This window comes from Protobothrops mucrosquamatus, unplaced genomic scaffold (genome assembly GCF_001527695.2).
Source record: "Protobothrops mucrosquamatus isolate PMUCROS unplaced genomic scaffold, P.Mucros_1.0 scaffold919, whole genome shotgun sequence".
In the NCBI taxonomy this organism is placed as follows: domain Eukaryota; kingdom Metazoa; phylum Chordata; class Lepidosauria; order Squamata; family Viperidae; genus Protobothrops; species Protobothrops mucrosquamatus.
In genome coordinates this window covers 414,338-435,198 of record NW_015387170.1, presented here as the reverse complement: position 1 = coordinate 435,198, position 20,861 = coordinate 414,338, and the positions used below count along the sequence as shown (strand labels likewise).

At 37.9% G+C, this 20,861-nt stretch overlaps 1 protein-coding gene across 1 annotated transcript in view; it reads left to right on the top strand.

Moving 5' to 3' along the window:
* Positions 1-3,702: 3,702 nt before the first annotated feature.
* FCHO2 (FCH domain only 2) overlaps positions 3,703-20,861 on the top strand; it is a 68,896-nt gene continuing 51,737 nt past the window's right edge. Inside the window, exons 1-2 of the mRNA XM_015819426.1 lie at positions 3,703-3,856; positions 14,310-14,401. Of these exons, the coding sequence (XP_015674912.1) occupies positions 3,824-3,856; positions 14,310-14,401 (125 nt within the window). The 5' untranslated portion in view covers positions 3,703-3,823. The remainder of the gene's footprint in view (positions 3,857-14,309; positions 14,402-20,861) is intronic.

Here is a 20,861-nt window from a genome sequence, read left to right as displayed (position 1 = left end):
AATTAAATAGGGCATGAGACAAGTTATACAGTAGTTTTCTTCAGTTCCTTGTGTATCCATAAAACAAGCTATCACACAAATGTCAGATTTAAAATAGCAACAGTTGTCTCTGATCTATGCAATGTGCATCACTGCTGATCATTTTACTAAGCAATAAGAACAAAAACTCTATATAATTTACACATTGAGGGAACACATTTTAAAACCACTGCTCTAGAAATGGTAGAAATCACTGAGTATTCACTTAGTGCATCATTTTTAGACATAATTTCAAAATTTCAGATTTTCTTTATGGGTATCACACATAGGAAAAACAAGGTCCTAAGCAAGAATAATTGCAAAGGCTGGTTATTTTAAGTGCATTGTAAAGAACAGAAAGACCTGTTCTGAATATGGGTATTTGGTGGGCATTTCCTTTCAGTGCTAGATCTTGCACAAACGGTCCCTAATCTCTGGCATGTGATAATTGTCCTATAAGATGATGCAAGAATGAGATAATATTAAAAATGTTTCTTTCCAACAAAAAGAAATAATTCTAATTTCAGTGTTGACTGCAATTATTTTACAACCAGTGTGATCTTTCATTAATTGTAAAAATAGTTGTTTATGCTAAAACTCTTATTTTAGTGGTAGAGCATGTTTCTTTATGTGTAGTGTGAAGGAAATGTAGATGCGCTATATCAGACATGTCAAAACTCGTGATATCGCGCAACATATCGGGACTGTTTTGCCATTGCCGGCAATGGGGTGGGCGCAACTTCCGCGTGACGCGTCCGGCCCATGGGCCGGCAGTTTGACACCCACGCGCTATATGAAAAGATTATAATTTTTTCATAATCAGGAGGTAATGACCTCACACAAGAAAATAATGGATTAAAATGAATATCTCCTAAAGTATATTGAAATATAAAAGAGAATTGAGCTCAAAATTTCAAAATAGAGTAATAATGTGGGGTGGAAAGAGCAAAAACTTCACCCACCTAGCATGATTTGATGAAAACCTCAAGAATGTTACGAATTGGCCTCAGATTTGTGGAAAACAAAGACCTATGAAACCAGCAGTCATGTTAGAGGCAAAATTTAATTTCCAAATGGTGGAACTAGTTTTAGAGCAAAGAATGAAATAAAAATCAGGTAGGTAATATTTTCTTGAAGTATAGTAAGGCAATAAACAAGTGCATCTGACAAAGAACGAGAGAGTGAATGAGAACTACAAGAAACAGTTACAGCATTCTACATTTGAGCGACAGCTCATTGGCAAGTGCAATGGTAAGTCTGTAGAAGATTTTATGAAATAACAAAATGTGGGGAACTAGAGACAAAAGGTATATGGCCCAATATGTTTTGTGTTAATGTGATATGAAAAGATTGCAATTTAGTAAACAGGCTCTTAATCTTGATTAAGAAAAATATATTCTAGAATAAACTACTCATATACTCTTGAAAAGCATGTACTATTTCTGATTTTGTATAAAACAAAAAGGACACTATAGTAAAGAACATCTCTCCCCCCTTCAATTAGCTAACCCTCCCAGGCTTTTTCAAAAAGTTTGTTTCATTATTCTGTAAGTCAAGAACTACCTGTATTTCCTTTTATCTTACACTTTTGTCTATTTCTTTTTGTTCTTTGTTTAATATTGCTTACCCAAAAAGATAGACAGTGACGCGTACATCTATTAACATTATAAATTGAGACCAAGGAAAACTCCTGTATCGAGGACAGAACCAGCACTAAGAGTATTCCTCCTAACCAAATAACAAAATCCTTGTTCAACATAGGCACACCTCTGCCCTAAAAATAATAATTGAAGGCTTCTCCATCTCTGCCCTCCCTCATGGCTTAATAGCCTGGGGCCTGTATGAAAATAAAAACCAACAGAATAATCACTTCCTCCCTGCAAGATTGACTATCAATAAGGTGTTTGTTTAATCTCTACTTCAACCTTTTACGGTATAATTGAAATGTGTTCATTTCAGCTGCCTTCTCTCAGTAAACGGTAAGTGTGCAATTTAACTTTTTACCTTGGTTTAACCAACCCTGATCTGCTTTTGCAGAAGAAATAATGTATAATAATTGTTCTCTCCTATTAAGTTTGGTAAAAGGGTACTCCCCTAAAGTACTGTCCCAGGAAGTGCTGGAAAACAGGAATTAAACAGAAACTTCTCAATTACAGAGATCATTCTTTTAGTGGATACTATTGTCAGCGCTTGGAAATCAACTGAAATCTTCGCTGCCCCAGAGATCTAAGTAGTATGGAATTGTTAACCATTGCCCTAAATACTGTAGTTGTCCTCATTTAGCAATAATTCAGTTACCATATTGATGAGAAAATAACTCAATCCTTACTTTTACAACTTTCACAATTCTGTAAAGCAAAGGAAAGATGAAGTAAAATTGTATGTATAGTTGCAATTTCTTTTAGTGACCATTTGGTTTCCGTCGCTCCTCTCTTGAACTTTTGGAGAGGGTTTTTTTTCCTGCCTGGAAGTTGTACGAAAAGCAGATGTGTTCCGGAAAACTTTATCCTCCGAGTTATTTATCATAACCGGTTCGCCGAACTCAACAAAAAATTAGGTATCGGTTATACCCAACTGGTGCAAACCGGCTAAATCCCACCTCTGCCTACGACCATTTTTCACCGTTACCACCATTGCAGCATCCCCATGATCACGTGATCAAAATTTAGATTCTTGGCAGACTCACATTTATGACAATTGTAATGTCGCATAGTTATGTGATCCCCATTTGCTATCTTTTCACAAGCAAAGTCAATGGGGAAGCCAGATTCACTTAATAACCATGTTACTAATTTAACAACAGCAGTTATTTGCATAACTGGGAAGAAAGATCATAAAACGGGGCAAAACTCACTTAAATGTCTCACTTAGCAACAGAAATTTCGGGCTCAATTGTGGTTGTAAGTCAAGGGCTACCTATATTACAAAGGAAAAAAAACTATGTCGGGACTCCAGTCAAATTTTGTTAAATACAATAAGAGGAATATTATGTTTCTATTAACGTAATCCTGTGAGCTGTGTTCATCTTCTGCATCATCACAACCTAGTAAATTATGACCTGTGCTAAATTCACTTGCACAACTATTTAGCTCTTCGGACAAAGTGAACTAGAAATCACGACACTATAAGTGCAGTGTTTCTCAACCTTGACAATTTTAAGGCATGTGGGCTTCAACTCCCAGAATTCCACAGCCAGCATTGCTGGCTGTGGAATTCTAGGAGTTGAAGTCCACATGCCTTAAAATTGTCAAGGTTGAGAAACACTGCTATAGTGTATCTTCCTAGCAGGCAATGTTTGAAAAGGCCACAGCCAGGTTTATGCCTGTAACCCACTAACAAGGAATCAGCTTGACTGGGGAGGGGAGGGGGACTTTGAATGTTTGGGTTCTATCTCGTCTTCTCCATCCATCCTAGCAGGACCCCGGGGCCTGCGCCCCCTTTCGACCAGACTTGCAATCCCCCAAATCCCGATACCGTAAACACTCCGCGGCTCTCGGCTTTACCCTTCCACAATCCCGCCCGCCTTAGCGCGCCTGCTCAATCCCTTCCCGGGGCGGGCTGGGGGGGGGGGGAACAGACGGCCAGGCGCGTTCCAGCGTTTATGTTGTTTCGAACTTTGGTGCCTGCGCCTTGACCGGCCATCTGGCGTCTGCGCATGCGTCTGCCTGCCTGGATTCGGGAGAGGGAGTGAGGCGGGCGGAGGGAGTCGTGGTTGTGCCGTGAGGGAAAGGGCGGCGTTCCGAGACTGTTTCCTCTTTCCGAGAGAGGCCCCCGGTGACGGAAGGAGCCGGGCCGAGTCGGCGAGATGGTCATGGAGTACTTCGTGGAAAGTTTCTGGGTAGGGGCCGCTTTGCTCGGGAGGGGGCAGTCTTTTGTTGGAGGGCTCGGAGGGCGAAGTCTCTCGCTACAACAGCAGGGAAAGCGGCGAGATTCCGGCAGGCAGTTGGGGGAGCCGGAGCCGGCGGTGCCCCTTCGCGGCCCCTGCGCCACTTGGGAGCAGGGTTGGGGCCTGCCGTGGGGTCGGTTGCTGCGGCGCCGGTTGAGACGGAGGCTTTTTTTTGTTGGCCGAGGAACTTCGCGGAAGCGTCCCGGGAAAAGTCGGGGGAGCGGCTCAGGGCAGCTCCAGGGAGGCGTTCCTTCCCAAGCCGCTTTCCTTGCAAGGGCTCGTGTCCCAAGGGTCGCGGTTTGGGGGGAAGGAGAGCACCTGCTCGGTCGCCCTCGCATCCGCCTTTCGGTTAGCCTGGAGGTGCGGGGACCGCGGTCAGCGAGGAAGGTTTTAAGAGGCGACTCGGCCTGGTGGGATGGGATTGTTTACTTTTCCTTCCTGCGCTCCTGGGAACGAACCGCGAGAGCTTGGCTCACTGGAAGTCGATTCGGGAATCTCTCTCCTCCCAGGATTTCTAAATGCCACTGATAATTTCGTTTACGCCTTTGAGGAATTACAACCACTCCGTAGCGTACGCTTAGTTCGTTGCCCTTCTCGGGTCTTTTCCTTAAAATTGATCACGGGTAAGTGTTTTTTTGAAAGAAATGTCTTTAGACAAAGCAAGAAAAGGAAATGAATGGCAAGCTGAAGTTATCAGTGGAGAATTTATTGTTATGTACCTTGAGTTACTTGAATTACGGAGAAGGATTAGTGGCATTTCAAAAAATAAAGGCAAGTTGATCCTTAAATTGATCCTGCAACTTAAGGAAATTGTACATTTACCAGATTCCATGCTTATTTGTGCATACTGGTCAGGAGGGAAACTATTAAGGGTATGCTTTTTCCCTCTTTCTCTCTCCCTGACTTTAAAATTTAGGAGGAAACTCTACAAGTAGTTATTAGTTGGGCAAGCCATAATCTTAAAAGTATGAACAGGCTGTTAACATAGACATTAACACTGGTTTAGTGTTAATTACTATCTTAAAAATTATAATGAAATGTCTCTGCAGAATTTCAAAAGGACTGTAAGTTTAGTTGCGAATTGGATTTGCTTTTTTTGAAACAATTGTTTAAAACTGTTGTGGGCTAATGCTGGTTAAGGTTGCAGATAAAATGTAACCCATTAAAATAAAAGGAATCTATGAAATGTATACCTAAATAGGCATGTACATAATTATATTGCAAATGGTGAAAATAAACAATTTTATCTATTCCCAATGTATGTAGTTGAGGTTTGAAGAGCCTTAAAATATCTTCTGTCATGGAAATGATTTTTTACATTCTCAAATTATGTTTACTCAGAAACTACTCCCATTGAAATCAATGAGATATACTCCCTAACAACTGTAACTTGGCTATCTTTCTATTTTGTCAGTACTGATGCAAAAGTTAGTATTCACAAAATGATTGCTGCTGCTGTGAACAGTACCTAAGGTTACTTTCTTGGAGAGAAGATAGCTTTATTCGAGGTCATTACAACATTTGGGGTAATTCTGCAATTGCTTATGTAGTGGCTTCCTTTTTCCAAAATCCAGAATCTGTGAAAATTGGGACGTAAATACTCCACCTATTTACCATCATTTATTATTTTTTCTTGATGAACATGAACACCCCCCATTTTTGTAACTGTTTTTGATTTGGCAAGAACAGCAACTGTTCCTGTAGAGAAATATTTGAAAGCATTGTCAATAATATGTAAAACATATTTTTTCCTGCTTGTTTTCAGTAAAAAATACTGGTATTTCTCAGGGATGCTCTTAATTCAAGTTTTACCTCAAGGCCATTACTGATCTTACCGTAGCTTATATTGGATGGGCAGTTGGCTAGGAACGTCCAGTATTATTATTTGCACCTGGAAATTTCAACATCATCAAAAATCCTCATAATTTTGGAAGAAAACAGTAGCAAATTATTTCTGTGAAACAACACAGTCGTTTCTAGATCTTCACCAGAAGCTAAGTTTGACTTGAAAGAGTCTTTATTATTAAGCTTATAATCCTAATATTCACATTTTCAGTTCATAGCAGAGACATATTTAAAAAGTGTTCATTAATGTTTGTGTCATTTTGGAGGCAGATCTTGATAGCGAAAGTGTCTTCTTAATCCTTATGGCATTCATCATTTTTGTGAATTATTTGGATGAGAGTGAATGAAGTAGTTATTAAGTCTGCCTAAAACACAAAGCAAAAATAAAACAATAACTAGCAACAAGGAAGAATACTTGATGAAATTCAATGTAAAGTCCAGTATTGAGGTACCAAGTAAATAAAATCAAAGGAACATAAGATGAAGGAGATTGACTTGACAATTGGAAATATGGAATAATCTAGATCTCCTAGCGGGCCATAAATTGAGTTGCTTAAAACATTCTTGGACTACATTAAAAAGTTAGCATATTGAAAAATGTTCAGCTTTTTTAAACTAAGTTGCATATGTTCTTGACTTCAGATTTTAGGAAGGATATTAACGCACCACATTTCTCCAGTAGTGGTACACAGAAATTATAGGAGGTTTATTTTCTGTTGTCTAGAGGAAAGGATTGGAGCAACCCAATGGAAGTATGTAAGACATTTACAGCAAAATAGTAAAAGTCTGAACAATTCTACTTGCGATATTTGAATTTTTCTTCTTATGCTTAGCTGAAATCTTATATTTAGACATTTCTGCCCATTCTAGTTTAGCCCAATGGATCAAAAGAAAATCGACCTTTTTTATTCTCTCTGAAGTTTGTGCTGTGTAGATATTATTAATATCTTACAACTTGGAGTTATTATGTTTAACACATTTTGTTTCCTTTCTTGCTCATGAATAAATAGGATATGAGGCAGTAAGTTTAAATAGGTTGTCATTATTGTAGAATAAGGTATGTTGACATATATTATACTTTAAAATGATATAGGTAGGCAAAGGTAACTCAGGACTCAGGTCAACAGCATTAATATTACAGTGTAAGGATTCTGTCAAGTTAATGTTCACATGTAGTTTTGTGAAGAAGAATTTTCCTCCTTTTAGATTTTCTGAATTTTTAAATGTTATGGGATTTTTTCATTCTTAACATTCCGTAAGGCAAGAAACAAACAATTTTCATACATTGCTACATTTATTAAAAGAAGAGTTATTATTAGGATATTTTATATAATCTATCCACATCTGATAAAAATGTGATTCATTTCTCTGTGAAGTTAATAACCAAATTTTATCAGTAACTTTTTCAAGAATGATAGTTGACTTTGTCATGAGTAATTATGAGATATTTGTACTCTATTGATTGGACTTAAATACTAATGATTATCTTCCACCACTTCCCTTGCAAGGAAGCTGATAAAAAGCCATTTCCAAAGTGTTTGCCGTTTCATCTCTTTGTTTTCCTAAATCTGTATCCATTCTTCTTTAAAACCTACAGGCATCATCCTGTTCCTATTCCAGTAATTTTGGAGATTGTTCCTTTGGGTTGTGAATGATCATTTTTCAAAAAATAAATAATAAGATGTTGACCACTTTATATTTTTATTGAAAAAAGATTTAAGTTAGAATCATGTTAGCCAAGTCAAAAGGGAATTTCTTTAGTATCTCCTTATTATAGAGGTTCTTACTCTGTTGCAGCTGAAATTCCCTGGGGATTCAGTTTTACTGACCTGTTTTGATAGAATCCTGAGTAACCATCAAAGGAAGAGATACCCTATATTAATGCTGCATATCATTTTTCCCTTATCTGAAACATATTTTTTATGGACATATTATTTATATTATCTATTTTTATACATTCCTTAGACAGAAAAAACATTTGACACATGGACTGTCTCCCTGCTATATAGGATTTTCTGAAATTTGAACAAGCAACTGTTTTCTGCTATATGAATGAAATAAGGGAAAATCAATTATATTGCTTCCTTTGGAAGAGACACAATGTACAGTTATTACAGCTGTCTTCTAACTGTATACACAATGAACCAGAGTTCTAATATAGATTTGGATGATCTACTATGGTCACTTACCAAGAAATAACAATTTAGTGACACTGTATTCATTAAAGCTTACCTATTGTCTAGGTACTTGAAGGCTTTAAAAATAGGATTATGTTGAAGGAAAAGTCTTCATCAGGGTTCAGTCCAAGCCGGGAATAAACAACATGGCGACTGCTTTAGAAAGAAGGTTGCGGTTTATTGAAGAGGAGAGCCAGACAGAAAGATGGCTCAGGAAGAAAAGAGAGAGCGCACATGTAGGGAGTGGGTTTTTATACCTTCTGGGGCTCTTGAGGTTGTTTCCTGTTCCTGTTTGAGGCTTTGTATTTCCTGTGTCACGTACTTTGACCTGAGTTTGAATGTGCCCCTTTGGCATCTGTAGGTTAATCCTATTATGTCCTGTCTTAGAGTTTGGGTGGGGTATGTAGATTTTAGGTGTCTTTGTCTTCCTAAGCTGCTAGCTGGAGGACTCCAACCTTCTTGAATGGATTATTACATCTGCATTTCTACAGAGCAGGTTTCTGCTTGGGGGAGGGAGACTTGGGGCTATTAAGAAAAACTGGGCATGCTTTTCTGCCTCTTTAAGATCCTTTGAGGAAATATAATATTCTGACCTTTTAATATTTCTTTCTCGGGGGGGGGGGGTGACTTCCCACAATTAGCTTTAATGAGGATTTCTTTCTTTCAGGTTTGCAGAAATGTAAGAAAGTTTGGCTATGCTTGAGTGAGATGCATAGCTCTATACAGAAAGCATTATATGGCTAAATTGTATTTAAGCTCAGGTCTTTGCACTCTTTACTGTAGTCTAAATTTGTTCTATCTCATTGCATCTCAGTAATGTTCACTTAAATATGGTTATTAACCCTATATGTTGGTAGTGATATGCATGGAAAATGATCCATAATGGATACAAATGCTTTTAAACTGTTACATTTCTGTTTCTAGGACAAATCTTTTTGTTATAGTTTATATTAGATATATGAACATAGAATATTATTTGTAATTTTACTGTTTTCTAACTTGTTTCCCAAGGCAATGTAACAAATTATTAATGATAATATGTCTACAAAAGGCCATGTTTTTATTTTGTTAGTACAAGAACTGAATTGTTTCATTTGTCTGTATAAAAATACTGCTGTCAGGTTGCTGTCCTGTTAAACAATATAAATTCAGATACTTTGGGAATATAAGGTAATATGTTCTACCTATTCTGCAGAACGTTGGATATATTTAGTATATGAACAAAACAAGGAGTTCCTGTAATATGTTTCCTGTTTTGTACTGAGAATTTCAGCATGGAAATGCTCTTGTCACTTGATAATGCTGTTTTCTTGTTAGTGCTTATACAGCTACTTTCATTTCCATGCTAGGATCAGATTTAACTAAACTGATGAAGCAAATAATTGGCTGATAAAGATTCATTAAGTTTGAATTTGTACCTACTGTTCCTAATAATGGCCACAAAGGATTGGAAATAGAACTTTGTATTTTAGTTCATGTTATATATATGATTCTCAAAGACTACATAGAGTTTAGTTTCAAACTGTTTCAGTTCAAATATGTTGCTGATGAGTCTAACAGAAGACTTTATCATCTAAAAAGTAGAGGAAGGAACTAGAAGGTCAGACTGAAGTTATGGGAACTTGGGGAGAGAGTGACATGTATCATACTGGAATTATACATAATGTAAGCACAAATAAGCAAACAAAGTCAAACTATAGTCTTAGTTTTTAAAGAATTGACTTCAACAAATTGAGAGTTTAAGAAAGATTCCATGGAAATTCTAAAATGAAAACTACTCAGAATTTTAAAGAAACTCTGAAAATGAGATTATATGTTGCCCAATCTAACACAATACCACAGAGAAAGAAAAACGAGATGAAACCAGCATGGTTGCATAAAGAACTCTCTGATAAACTGAGAGGTAAAAAGGACAAGTATGAAAATGAAAAGAGGGTCACATAACCAAAACAAAATACCAGGAAATAACCCAAATATGCAAGGACAGAGTCAGGAAAGCTAAGGCTCAGAATTAACTAAAACTTAAAACAAATGCCAAAACTAATTTTAAAAAGTTTCTATAAGTAAGAAACAGAAAAAAAAAGTCAAGGAAATGATCAGTCCACTAATGGGAAGAAGATAACAAGAAGGTGATGGGTAGCAGAAAGAAAGTGGAACTGCTTAATTCTCACGCAAAAGGAAAAAATAGTCCAACCTATCAAAAACAGCATTGTAGGAGACAGAACAGGAATGCAAGTGAAAATAGGCAAGAAAATGGTAAGAAAACACCTAGCCACTTTAGGCAAGTTCAAATCACCGGGACCAGATGAATTACATCCCAGGATTCTGAAGGGGATGGCAGATGTGATTTTGGAACCACTGAACCAAATCCTTCTGAGCTTCTGGAGCAGGTAACTACTAGAAGACTGGAAAAGAACATGTGGTTCCAATTTTCAAAAAGGGGGAAATGCGGATCCAGGAAACTACAGACCAATCAGTCTAATATCAATACCTGGAAAAATCCAGGAAAAAAATCAAAGCAGTGGATTTGTGAGCACCTATAAACGAGTAAGGCAATAAGGAAGCTAACATTGGTTTGTTAAAAACACATCATGTCAGACAAATCTTATTGCCTTCTTTAACCAGGTGACTAAATTAATGGTTCAGAGAAATATTGCAGTCATAGTTTACTTAGACTTTAGTAAGGCATTTGATGAAGTAGATCTCACCTTACTTCTTGATAAGATACTACAACATGGGATAGATAGTATCACCACCAGATGGAATCACAATTGGCTGACCAACTTAGTGTGTAGTCCTTAGTGAAATATAGAGGGAATATATGTATATGGAGGGAAACATGCACTGGTACCCTAAGATTTCATCTTAGGCCCAGTACTTGTCAACGTTTTCATAAATGATCTAGATGACAGAATAGAAGAGATTTTTTTATCACGTGATGGTGGGGATGCTGTGACGGTGATGAGTGCAAGGGCTGGTTGTCATTTTTTTCAGTATTGTAACTTTGAATGGTTATTAAATGAATAGTTGCAAGTCAAGGACTATTTGTATTATGTTTGTGTGTGAATATATTTTTTCTAAATTTTTGGTATATTACACTATTCAATCAGTACTCAAGATTTTCCATATGTATGACTTTGAAAGACAAGGTAGAATATAAGAAGAGATAGAAAGAGCAAATAAAAATATCAGACTTATTTTTGCTTTTGATTCTCCTTAGGAAGACTATGATATTGCTTCAGTAAACAGAAATCTGTTTTTCTTTGTGGATCCTCCATTCCTTTAAAGATTTTTTACAGGAAAGCTAACTAGATGAAATTAAAGGACCATAGTAAGAAGAATTGAATAGTTATTTATTATTCCATCTTTGAAACAGAGATGAGCATTGCCCCCTATAGTCAGCAATGACTAGCAGAGTAAAATCTGCAGGAACTCCTTTACCTTTTTTACTCCATCTTTATGCTGTGAGAGATGCTTAATTACACCATTTCTTTTGAATTTAGCATTAATATAGAAACAAGCTTGTGTAAGCACAGTAAGCTGTCTTCCCCTTTTTTTCCCTACTGATCTTTGATGAGTTGTAAGCCTTGAATCAAGCACTTCCAAAGCTTTTTTCCTGATCTGGTAATGATAATGAATGAATGAATAAATGAACCCATCCTGGAAAAATAATTGGAGCAAGATGACAATTTTATGGTAGGAGAGATTCACCCAACAATATGTAAAAACAATATTTTGAATCCACAATTGATGTTCATAGTACAGAAATGTTAAGGATATTTGGGATGATCCAGAAAACATTTCTTTAGACCCTCATTTTTTCTGATCCAGCAATGATACCTATATTGCAAATCAAAGCAAAAACTAATCCAAGTGTTCTTTCATTACTGAGAAGACAATTTTGACTCACAATATTTATTGAAAAAATGTATGTCTCATTACAAAAGAAAGTGAATTATAGGACTTTAAGATTTTGCATACGTTATATCTCTGTGTGTACATGCATAAATTTAGTCTTTTATATCTACATAAACACAGAAAATAACATTGGGGAAAATTACTTAAATACATCTTCTGACTTTCTTATTACATTTTTAATCACCATGGTCTAGGAACCTTGCTAACTTACTGTATAATTTGAACGTGAAAATAACTAAAGATATGACGTTTTCAACACAGACGTTGTGCAATATTTCCTGCTATTTATGCTCAGCATCAGTGCCAGTTTCATTAAATGAAAAACCTGTTTCCAAATCCTTACCTATAAATGAGGAGTGATCTATATATTGACTGCTTCTGTTTATGTGCAAACAGCAAATGAAACTAGGTGCGTTTTAAGGTAAGCATTGACAATAATAGCGTGATTAATGCCAGGGCTCTCAAGCCTGCACAATTAATGTAGCTCTCTAAGTAATTTTCTGTACCGCCCAATAGTTAGGAAAAAGAAAATCCTGCAAGGTGAGGAGTATCCCAAAAGCAAATGGCATTGCTCCCTCCTCATTTCATTGGGGATGATGTGGTAAGAACAGATTAGATGAATACTGAGACAGAAAAGGGTTGCCTTCTCCTGGTCCTGAACAATCAAATAAACAACGCACATTTAGATTGACTGTGCAATTTATTGAATTCAGCTATGTAGTACAGTACAGATCCTCCCTTGGAGTGCCAGCCACCTAATAGTGAGGAGCTGCAGCAGTGGGAACAGGCAAGTGGGGAAGAATGGGGCCTAGCTGTGCCCTCAGTATAGTACAGCCATTCCTCAATCTGCCTGTCCTGTTACAACCTATTTCTTCTTAACCTATAGCCCAGCTTTCTTAGCCTTATTATCCTGGAGGAATCCTTGAAATAATTTTCTGGTCTTGAGGATGTCCTGCATAAATATATCTATAGCTAACATGGCATGGCATGGCATGGCATGGCAAGTTAAAAAAAGTTAGTTTTAAGAGATTTTTTTGCTGAAAAGAATGCACTTCAGCAGCTGATACATGGCATATAAAAATTCCAACACTGAGTGTTAGCACTGTGCAGCACACAGACATTTTAAAAAAAATCCCCACAATTTAGCGACCTCACAGGCAGTGGTATAGGAAACAGACAATTGGGGAAGAATAGGCCCAAGCTGGGATGGCTTTGCTCATTTTAGACTTCTGAGACAAAGGGAAAATCTTAAGGGGACACTGGTAGGATCCACAAATAAGAGGTAGATGAATATCTAAGATTCAGCTCTGGTGAAGTGTGTATGAAAGTACTTCTGCCTACAATTTCAGCATTTTCACATTTAGTGGGTCTTCAGTAGTCCTAACAGCTTCATTGCTTATCCTTACTTTCTGCACAAGAACCATCTATCATACATTCAGACTACTGCCATTACATACCTTACCTCAACAGTCATCCTGCAGCCATCTCCATAGCCTTAGTAGTCAAAGTAAAATAATAAAGAATTAACTCTGTTTCATGGTAAAATAAATTAATACATTTTATCTTTCATGGCATGTCACAATTTTCATTTTTGTCATCTTTGATTCACTAGAGACTTTTCTACATGTGAAAAGACTTCAATGTTGTGAATGTTGAGCAAACCAACCAGTCTTCATGTGGTGTTCATTATGTTTTAAGTTTGACTTATAGTATATTGTGTGAATAAGTAATTGGTTAGATAATGTGATGGGTGTATATATAAAGAGGGAAAATAACTAGGTGGTGGTTGTATGTTGAGCCTGTAGATTTAATCTTATTTAAGCCATGTTAATAAAGCTTTGTTTATTTTTAAATATGCATATTTAAAATACAAGCTTCTTAAATTATTTTTCTCTCACTAGAGCTGTGTAAAGAATCATGTATGGGTAGTCCTTGTATAGCAACCACAATTGGGACTAGCAACTCAGTTATTAAGCAAAACTGCTGCTAAGTGAAACTACAGCTTATGATCTTACTTCAGTTGTCATTTGGCTTACATATTTTATACAAGAAAAGTGACTTCAAATCCAAACATGTCTTTTTTAAAGAATGCATCAGATTGCATATAATTTGCTATAGGTTTGCATCTATTTAGTATAACTCTAGATACTGTATTTTCTTACAATAGATTTTTTTCAGATTGTAGAACTGTAGGGTTTAGTTAGAACTTGATGAGGTTCTGTAAGAGCAACGCCAATCTCCCCAGAATCACTAAAGCAGAGATAATTTTCTGTCATTGGAACTTTGCCTCTTGATCAGGGATTCTGTTTTTTTTATACTGGATAAATATAATTACCTAAAAACAATTATCAAGTCTCAGGGCACCACTGCATTCTAGTTTTGCAGCCAGTTTTGGTTTTTATTTAATGATTTTAATTATTTGTTTTGTGCTTTATCTGAAGTGTGATGTTTTTATTTTAATCTAGGGTGAAAGAAATAATGGCTTTGATGTCCTTTATCATAATATGAAACATGGCCATACATCTACAAAGGAATTAGCAGATTTTATAAGAGAAAGGTAAGTGATTTTTAGCTCATTTTTCTGATTTAGAATAATCTTGATTTATGTAAAAATTGAAAGACCATATTCCTTAAAGCAGCTATGCTTAATGTGGATGCTTTTCAGATCAACTTCTAAATATTCAGTAACAACAATGCTGGCAGAAAATTCTGGTTGTTGAAATATATACATCAGGTTCCAGGAATAGTTTTGTGTTTTTTTCTTTAAATACTTCTCATTCTGTTTCATAATTGTGTTAACACAATTATATAATGTATTATTATTTAATTAAATTGTTATTTAATTAATAATTGTATTGTTTAATGTATTATTTTAAAGCTTTCTAGAATTTAGTTTATAGTCCTGTTTCCATGATACACCTCACATTTAATTTACTAATCTAGTCAGCTTTCTTTGCTAGTAAGTCAGTTTGCAATCATATTGAGTTAAAATTTTCAGTAATTTTTATTACAAATATGTACATGATGTCAATATATTTCTATAAAGATAGATATAAATTTTTAGATGGGTCCACTGTAGTTTATCTTTTTACTCTCTTAATGAGGTTGATATATTTTAATTTTTATGGTGATTTTTATTTTTTAAAATTATTTTAAATTGTTTATAATGATTATTTGTATATATTTCTTGATTATTTGATGTACACTGCTAGAGTAGCTTTTTTTGAGATGGGTAGCCATATAAATGTGATTTGTAAATAAAAATAAATAAAATAAATATAACTCTATGAATCACATGAGTTAGTGAAGTCCTATCCACAGCAAGCAGGAAGTTCCTAGTACCTCACGAGTCTCTGCAGAGGAAGTATCGGTGAGACTTCATGATATCACACCAATGGCTAGACCGGCAGGAATTGGTGGAAAACGAGATATAAAAAAGGAAAAAAAGAAAGAAATCAGCACTTCAAGCACTAATCCCAATCAAGATGAATTCACTTTTCCTGTCCCTTTAGATATCATCTCTATAGATAGCCACCTTTCTACAGAGTTACACTATTTTCCCAATATTCCATCTATTATGGCTAGCATCCAGAAATAGTCTATGGGATAATTTGCTTACTTGTGTGCCTTGCAAGAAAAATAAAATTTTTAATGACAGCATAAAATTACACCAATGACTCAGCAATCACAAAATGTAACAGTTGCAACAATAATCATAAGACAGCCTGGAGGTGTTGGCAGAAAGTGTAAAAAAGGAACACATGTCCAATAAGTAGGACATAAGACACAAGGCTCCTCCTGCATAATCTATGCCCGGCATGCATGCATCTTCTCAAATGATTCTACTCAATTTATACTCCAGGAATTAGTGGCCAGCTGTTTGAGCTATGCAATGGTTTAAGATACTACCGTACTTATTTGTAATACATGATGGCATCTCTGAACTCCATGGTTTTCATCTTGCTTGCCTCTGTTGAATTTTGACATGAGAGGTGGTCTTAACTCTTTCCAAGGCTTTCCCCCATTTTTTCTGTGCTGTGAATAGGAGGGAGTCCTTCCTACACTTGATCTGAATGGGAACTCCAATCTAATGTAGTGTGCATAGATTTAGAAGAAGAGATTTGGTTCCTATTCCACGAGGGAGTTATCATGTGGTATTGATGTTTTCTGGAATCTGAATGCTAATGCTGGCAAGATGATTGTTCCTTGGAATCAGGCTATGTCTAGGTAACTTTCTTCTGGCTGGGTGGGTGAAGCATCTGCCTTGTGGAGAGTGAGGTTTTCTTTCTGGCATTGTGTCATAGGACTTACCTATTGTGTCCTTCCTCTTACCTATTTGACGAATGGGGCTTTTGGGGGACAGTCTGATCTTCTCAAATGAGATTGGCAGAGCTATTGGCATGATTTTTCATAGGAGAGCTTGAGAATGTTTTGCAGAAGTTCTTGTGAATTGTAGCTGTTCTCTCCAAATGTTGCTATTTCTTCACCTTTGGAAGTTTGTGAGTTCGTTTGGTTACATTGTAGTGAGGGACTCTAATGTTTTTAACCATTTTATTTCATTACTGAATATAAATACTTCTAAGTGATATATTCTGCTAGCATCCTAATGAGCAAAGAGAGTGTCATTCTCTGCCATCCAGTGAGTTGGGAAAACGAAGTCATTGCCTTCTAGGATATGAGCATTGCATTCCCAATGGTGATTAGGGCCTTTTCTCTCTCCAGCTTTTTCTCTTGGATAACTAGATATGCAAATTAGGTCAACTAAGTCTAGATGTTTCATTGCAGGATGAACTGGTTCTTTTTGGGAATACATGTAACACTGTCTAAATTGACTAAACCCATAATTTATTTTTGTTGTTCTTACACTATTCAGCTGGCAGGATCCGGAAGGAGGGCTTTCTAAGCTGCTACCCCCATCCTATGGAACATGGTACCCTCAGAGGCAAGACAAGCCCCCACTCTTCTGGTTTTCCAGAAGAATGTTAAGATATGGCTTTGCCAATTAATGTGGGCATCTAAAAGTATAATGCAGCCTTGGGGATGGCTGATGTCTGAGGACACTGCCTTATTAACCTTGATTTTTGTACCTTGATTTTTATCTTTACTTGGAAGTTTTAACCTGCTTTAATTTTGTTTTTAATTTATGCATTTATAAAGTTTTATTGTGTTGTAAACTGCCCAAGTCACTTAGGTAAGATAGATAGTGTAGAAATTTAATAAATTAATATGCTTAACTCCAGGGGTCCTCAAACTTTTTAAACATTGTCCCTCAGACTGTTGGGGGGACATACCATAGTTTGAAAAAAATAATGATTATAGATTTGTAATTAGCAGGAAAAATAAATCTAGCACTTCTGAATTCTTTCCCCAAGAGGGAAAGGAAAGTTCACAGCCTGCAGGTTGCTAGCAAAGTCGTCAAAGAATATAGTTATTGCTCCTAAAGGCAAGAATACTTAACAAATCAATTTTGCAGCTCTCTCCTGTTACTACATCCTCTTGCCTCTAGAATGTGGTCTGGGATTGCACAAGGGGCTAGGCTAAAATCCGGTTGATTAGTTGCAGCCAGGTATTCGGTACAGACCTTGCCAATGTGATTTTAATAGCCCAGGAAGGGATAGGAAAACCCGAGGAAAACTTTGCAATCAATAAACCATGGTGGAGTACGCTTGTTTTGCCCTATTTTGATTCTCCTCCCTAGCAGCAGCCCATCGATTTTAGAACTGCATGGCCACAAAGATAGAGGCCTTTAGCCTCCCAATCCCAGTTTAGAGAGGTATTTGCATTTTGGCAAGGGTCAGGCCATATGCCGCCAATCAAAGGACAAACCTTGAATCCAGTAGGCCAGAAGACAGCTCAGCCATTGCACCCCTCCAGTTCCTTCTCGATCCTGGGCCCAGACGCAGTCGCTGCTCCTCGCCATAGCTGAGCAGGACTTGTAAGTACGTCCGCCCGCTTTGTCCTGAAAAGTGGTGCTCACCCATCACTCCCGCTTGCCGCCATGCCGGCAGCCCCGACTAAAGGCCGTGCACTCCAGCCTCGCCCTGCCAAGGAAGGAGGTGGCAGCCGAGGCTACAGCAGATTTGCAGCTTGTCAGGGACGCTCAAAGGCTGCCCAACTTAACTCCGGAATTTCAGGATTGGAAAGTGGAGGGGCAGCACCGCATTTGTAGGCATGGCGGCACCTGCGGAAAGCCTCCTGCTTCCCACCCCCTGCAGCTACCTCCTTTGGAGCCTTCCTGATCCCAACCAGCATGGCGGCAGGTGGGAGCGCCAGGTGAGCTCTTCTTTGCAGGATGAAGTTGGCGGACCTATGCCAGCAGGCCCATTGGCATCAGGAAGGTTCCGAAGGAGATAGCTTGGGGGTGGGAGAAGCAGGAGGTTTTCTAGCAGGTGCCACCAGGCCTACAAACGCGCACTGCCCCTCCACTTTCCAACCCTGAAATTCCAGAATAAAGTTGGGCAGCCTTTGAGCACCACTGACAGGCTGCAGATCTGATGTAGTCTTGGCTGCCGCCCCCTTCCTTGGCAGGGCGAGGCTGGAGCATGCAGCCTTTAGTTGGGGCTGCCAGCATGGCGGCGGGCGCTTGCGCTGGGTGAGCGCCGCTTTGCAGGACAAAGCAGGCGGGCATTCTTGCAAGTCCTGCCCCAGCTATGGCGAGGAACAGTGACTGCGTCTCGGCCAAGGGGGCGAGGAGAAAGAACTGGAGAGGCGCGGTGGCTGGGCTGCCTTCTGGCCTGCTGGATTCAGGTTTTTCCTTTGATTGAGGGCAGAGATGGGCCGGCCCCTCGCTGTCTCCAGGGCGGCCTTGGGCCAAATGTAAACACCCCACGGGCACCCCAGGCTGCCTGCTGCTTACGGAAGTGCCAGTCAGCTGGAGCTGTGCGCCAATCAGCTGGAGCCCGGCACGGATCTTGGGCACTCAGCAGAGCCCCAGCAACACCTTGGCTCCAGCTGCCTCTCCCACAGGCCTGTGCAGAGTTGCCGCCACTTCAGCCCATTCCCACGCTACACTTTTACAGTTTTTTTTACACCTTTTTTTTTTTACAGTGCTTTTCAGCTCGTCCTACGCGTACCACCTGCCAGGTGCTGACGTACCACCAGTGGTATACGCATACCACCGGTTGAAAAGCCCTGTACTATACCATCAACATTCGCCCGGCAGGCCAGATAAAAAGACAAGACAGGCTGGACCCAGCCCGCGGGCTGTAGTTTGAAGACCCCTGCTTAACTCTGTCCCCATTGACCCTCTGAAGCTTATTGTAGAAATAGTGTCTTAATGATTTGTCCGTTATTTTATATTAAGATTAGCAATCTTGTAATACAATTTTAAACATGTGAGCTAAAAAATAAGGCCTGTTTAATTAAGTGGCTTCTTTCCAAGTAAAAGTATGAAGGATTGCAACATTAATGAAACAATAAGGCTTGGACTTAAAATAACAAGCTACAAGTAAAATATTCTTTGAAACATTTTTTCATTACTAGATTCCTATATATTTTATGTCTTTAAACTTTGTTTTAGAAATACTTGGCATAACGTGTTAGATTAAAGTCTTAATAGTTTTGGTGCTTGGTTTGTTCCACATTTCATTTACTTTAATATATTTTACAGCATTTATTTCTTCAACAAAAGATCCATAGAACAAAGTTAGACAAGTGGAATAATTAAATGTATAATAATAAAAATATGGAACAACAGACAGATACACACATACACACTATTTGTTAATATTTTCTATTTTAAACATGTTAGTAAAATCATATAATAGACACAGGTGAAAAATAATGGAAAGTTTCAGTATTGCTTGTTTTTCTTTCAATCCATTATAGAAAATGTAGAGAATTCAAATATATCCAGCAACAGCTCCCAACCTTTTCTATACTCCGCACCCCTAGAAGACTTCTGATATATTCTTTCACCCCTTACAAAAGTTTGAAATAACGGCAACAAATTATGCATACACACTATAATTTTGAAAACCCAAGTTTTCGCACCCCCTGGAATAACGTCTCACACCCCTTGTTGGGAACCCCTGATATACAGGTAGTTCTTGACTTACATAATGGAGTCCAGAATTTGTATTATATGTCATGATGGTCATAGGTTGAGGCACCTAGATGACCAACCTGATTTTATGAAATTTTTTGTATCAATTGTTAAGCAAAACCATTGTCAGCAATGGGCATTTTTTGCTAGAAACCAGAAGAAAATGTTGGTTTCCAGCAAAAGAATGTAATTAGCAGTCATGTGACTGTGCGATGCTGCAAATGGCCACAAATGTAGACTAGTTGCCAGGTGCCCGAAATATGATTGTGTGACCATACATTAGAATTTCAAATCTGCGTCCTAAGTGCCTTTTGGAGAATGTGTTGTAACTTTGAACAGCCCCTAAGCAACCAATTGTAAGTCAAGGACTACTAGTATAATATAGTTCAGAGTTATTGTTTGCTACATGTTGAAACACTAATGTCAAATAAGAAATTTGAGGTGAATCAAGAGAATAGTTCTCAACAGAAACTGATTTCCATCTTTTCAAAAGAAGCAGAGCCACATGACTGTCCACTGATTGCTAGTTTTTGTAATCTCTGTGCTCTTTTCTGCTAAATTGCAAACACTGAACAGATTTTGTAAAAATATAATTTAGGTCTCTGCCATGAGATATTTCATAATGACTATTTAATACTTACTGAATGTCTGATTACTCTTAATGAGACATTCAGTCTTTTATCATTGGACTTTTGGATTAAAAAAAAGAGTGGACATATCACAGTAGAATATGTTGGCAGTCTCCAAACTATTGCAGGTAGTAAGACAGGAGATGTCATCGAGTCCAACCCCCTGCCCAGGCAGGAACCCTACACCATTTCAGACAAACGGCTGTCCAGTCTCTTCTTAAAAACTTCCAGTGTTGGAGCATTCACCGCTTCTGGAGGCAGGTTGTTCCACTGGTTAATTGTTCTAACTGTCAGGAAGTTTCTCCTTAGTTCTAGGTTGCTTCTCTCCTTGATCAGTTTCCACC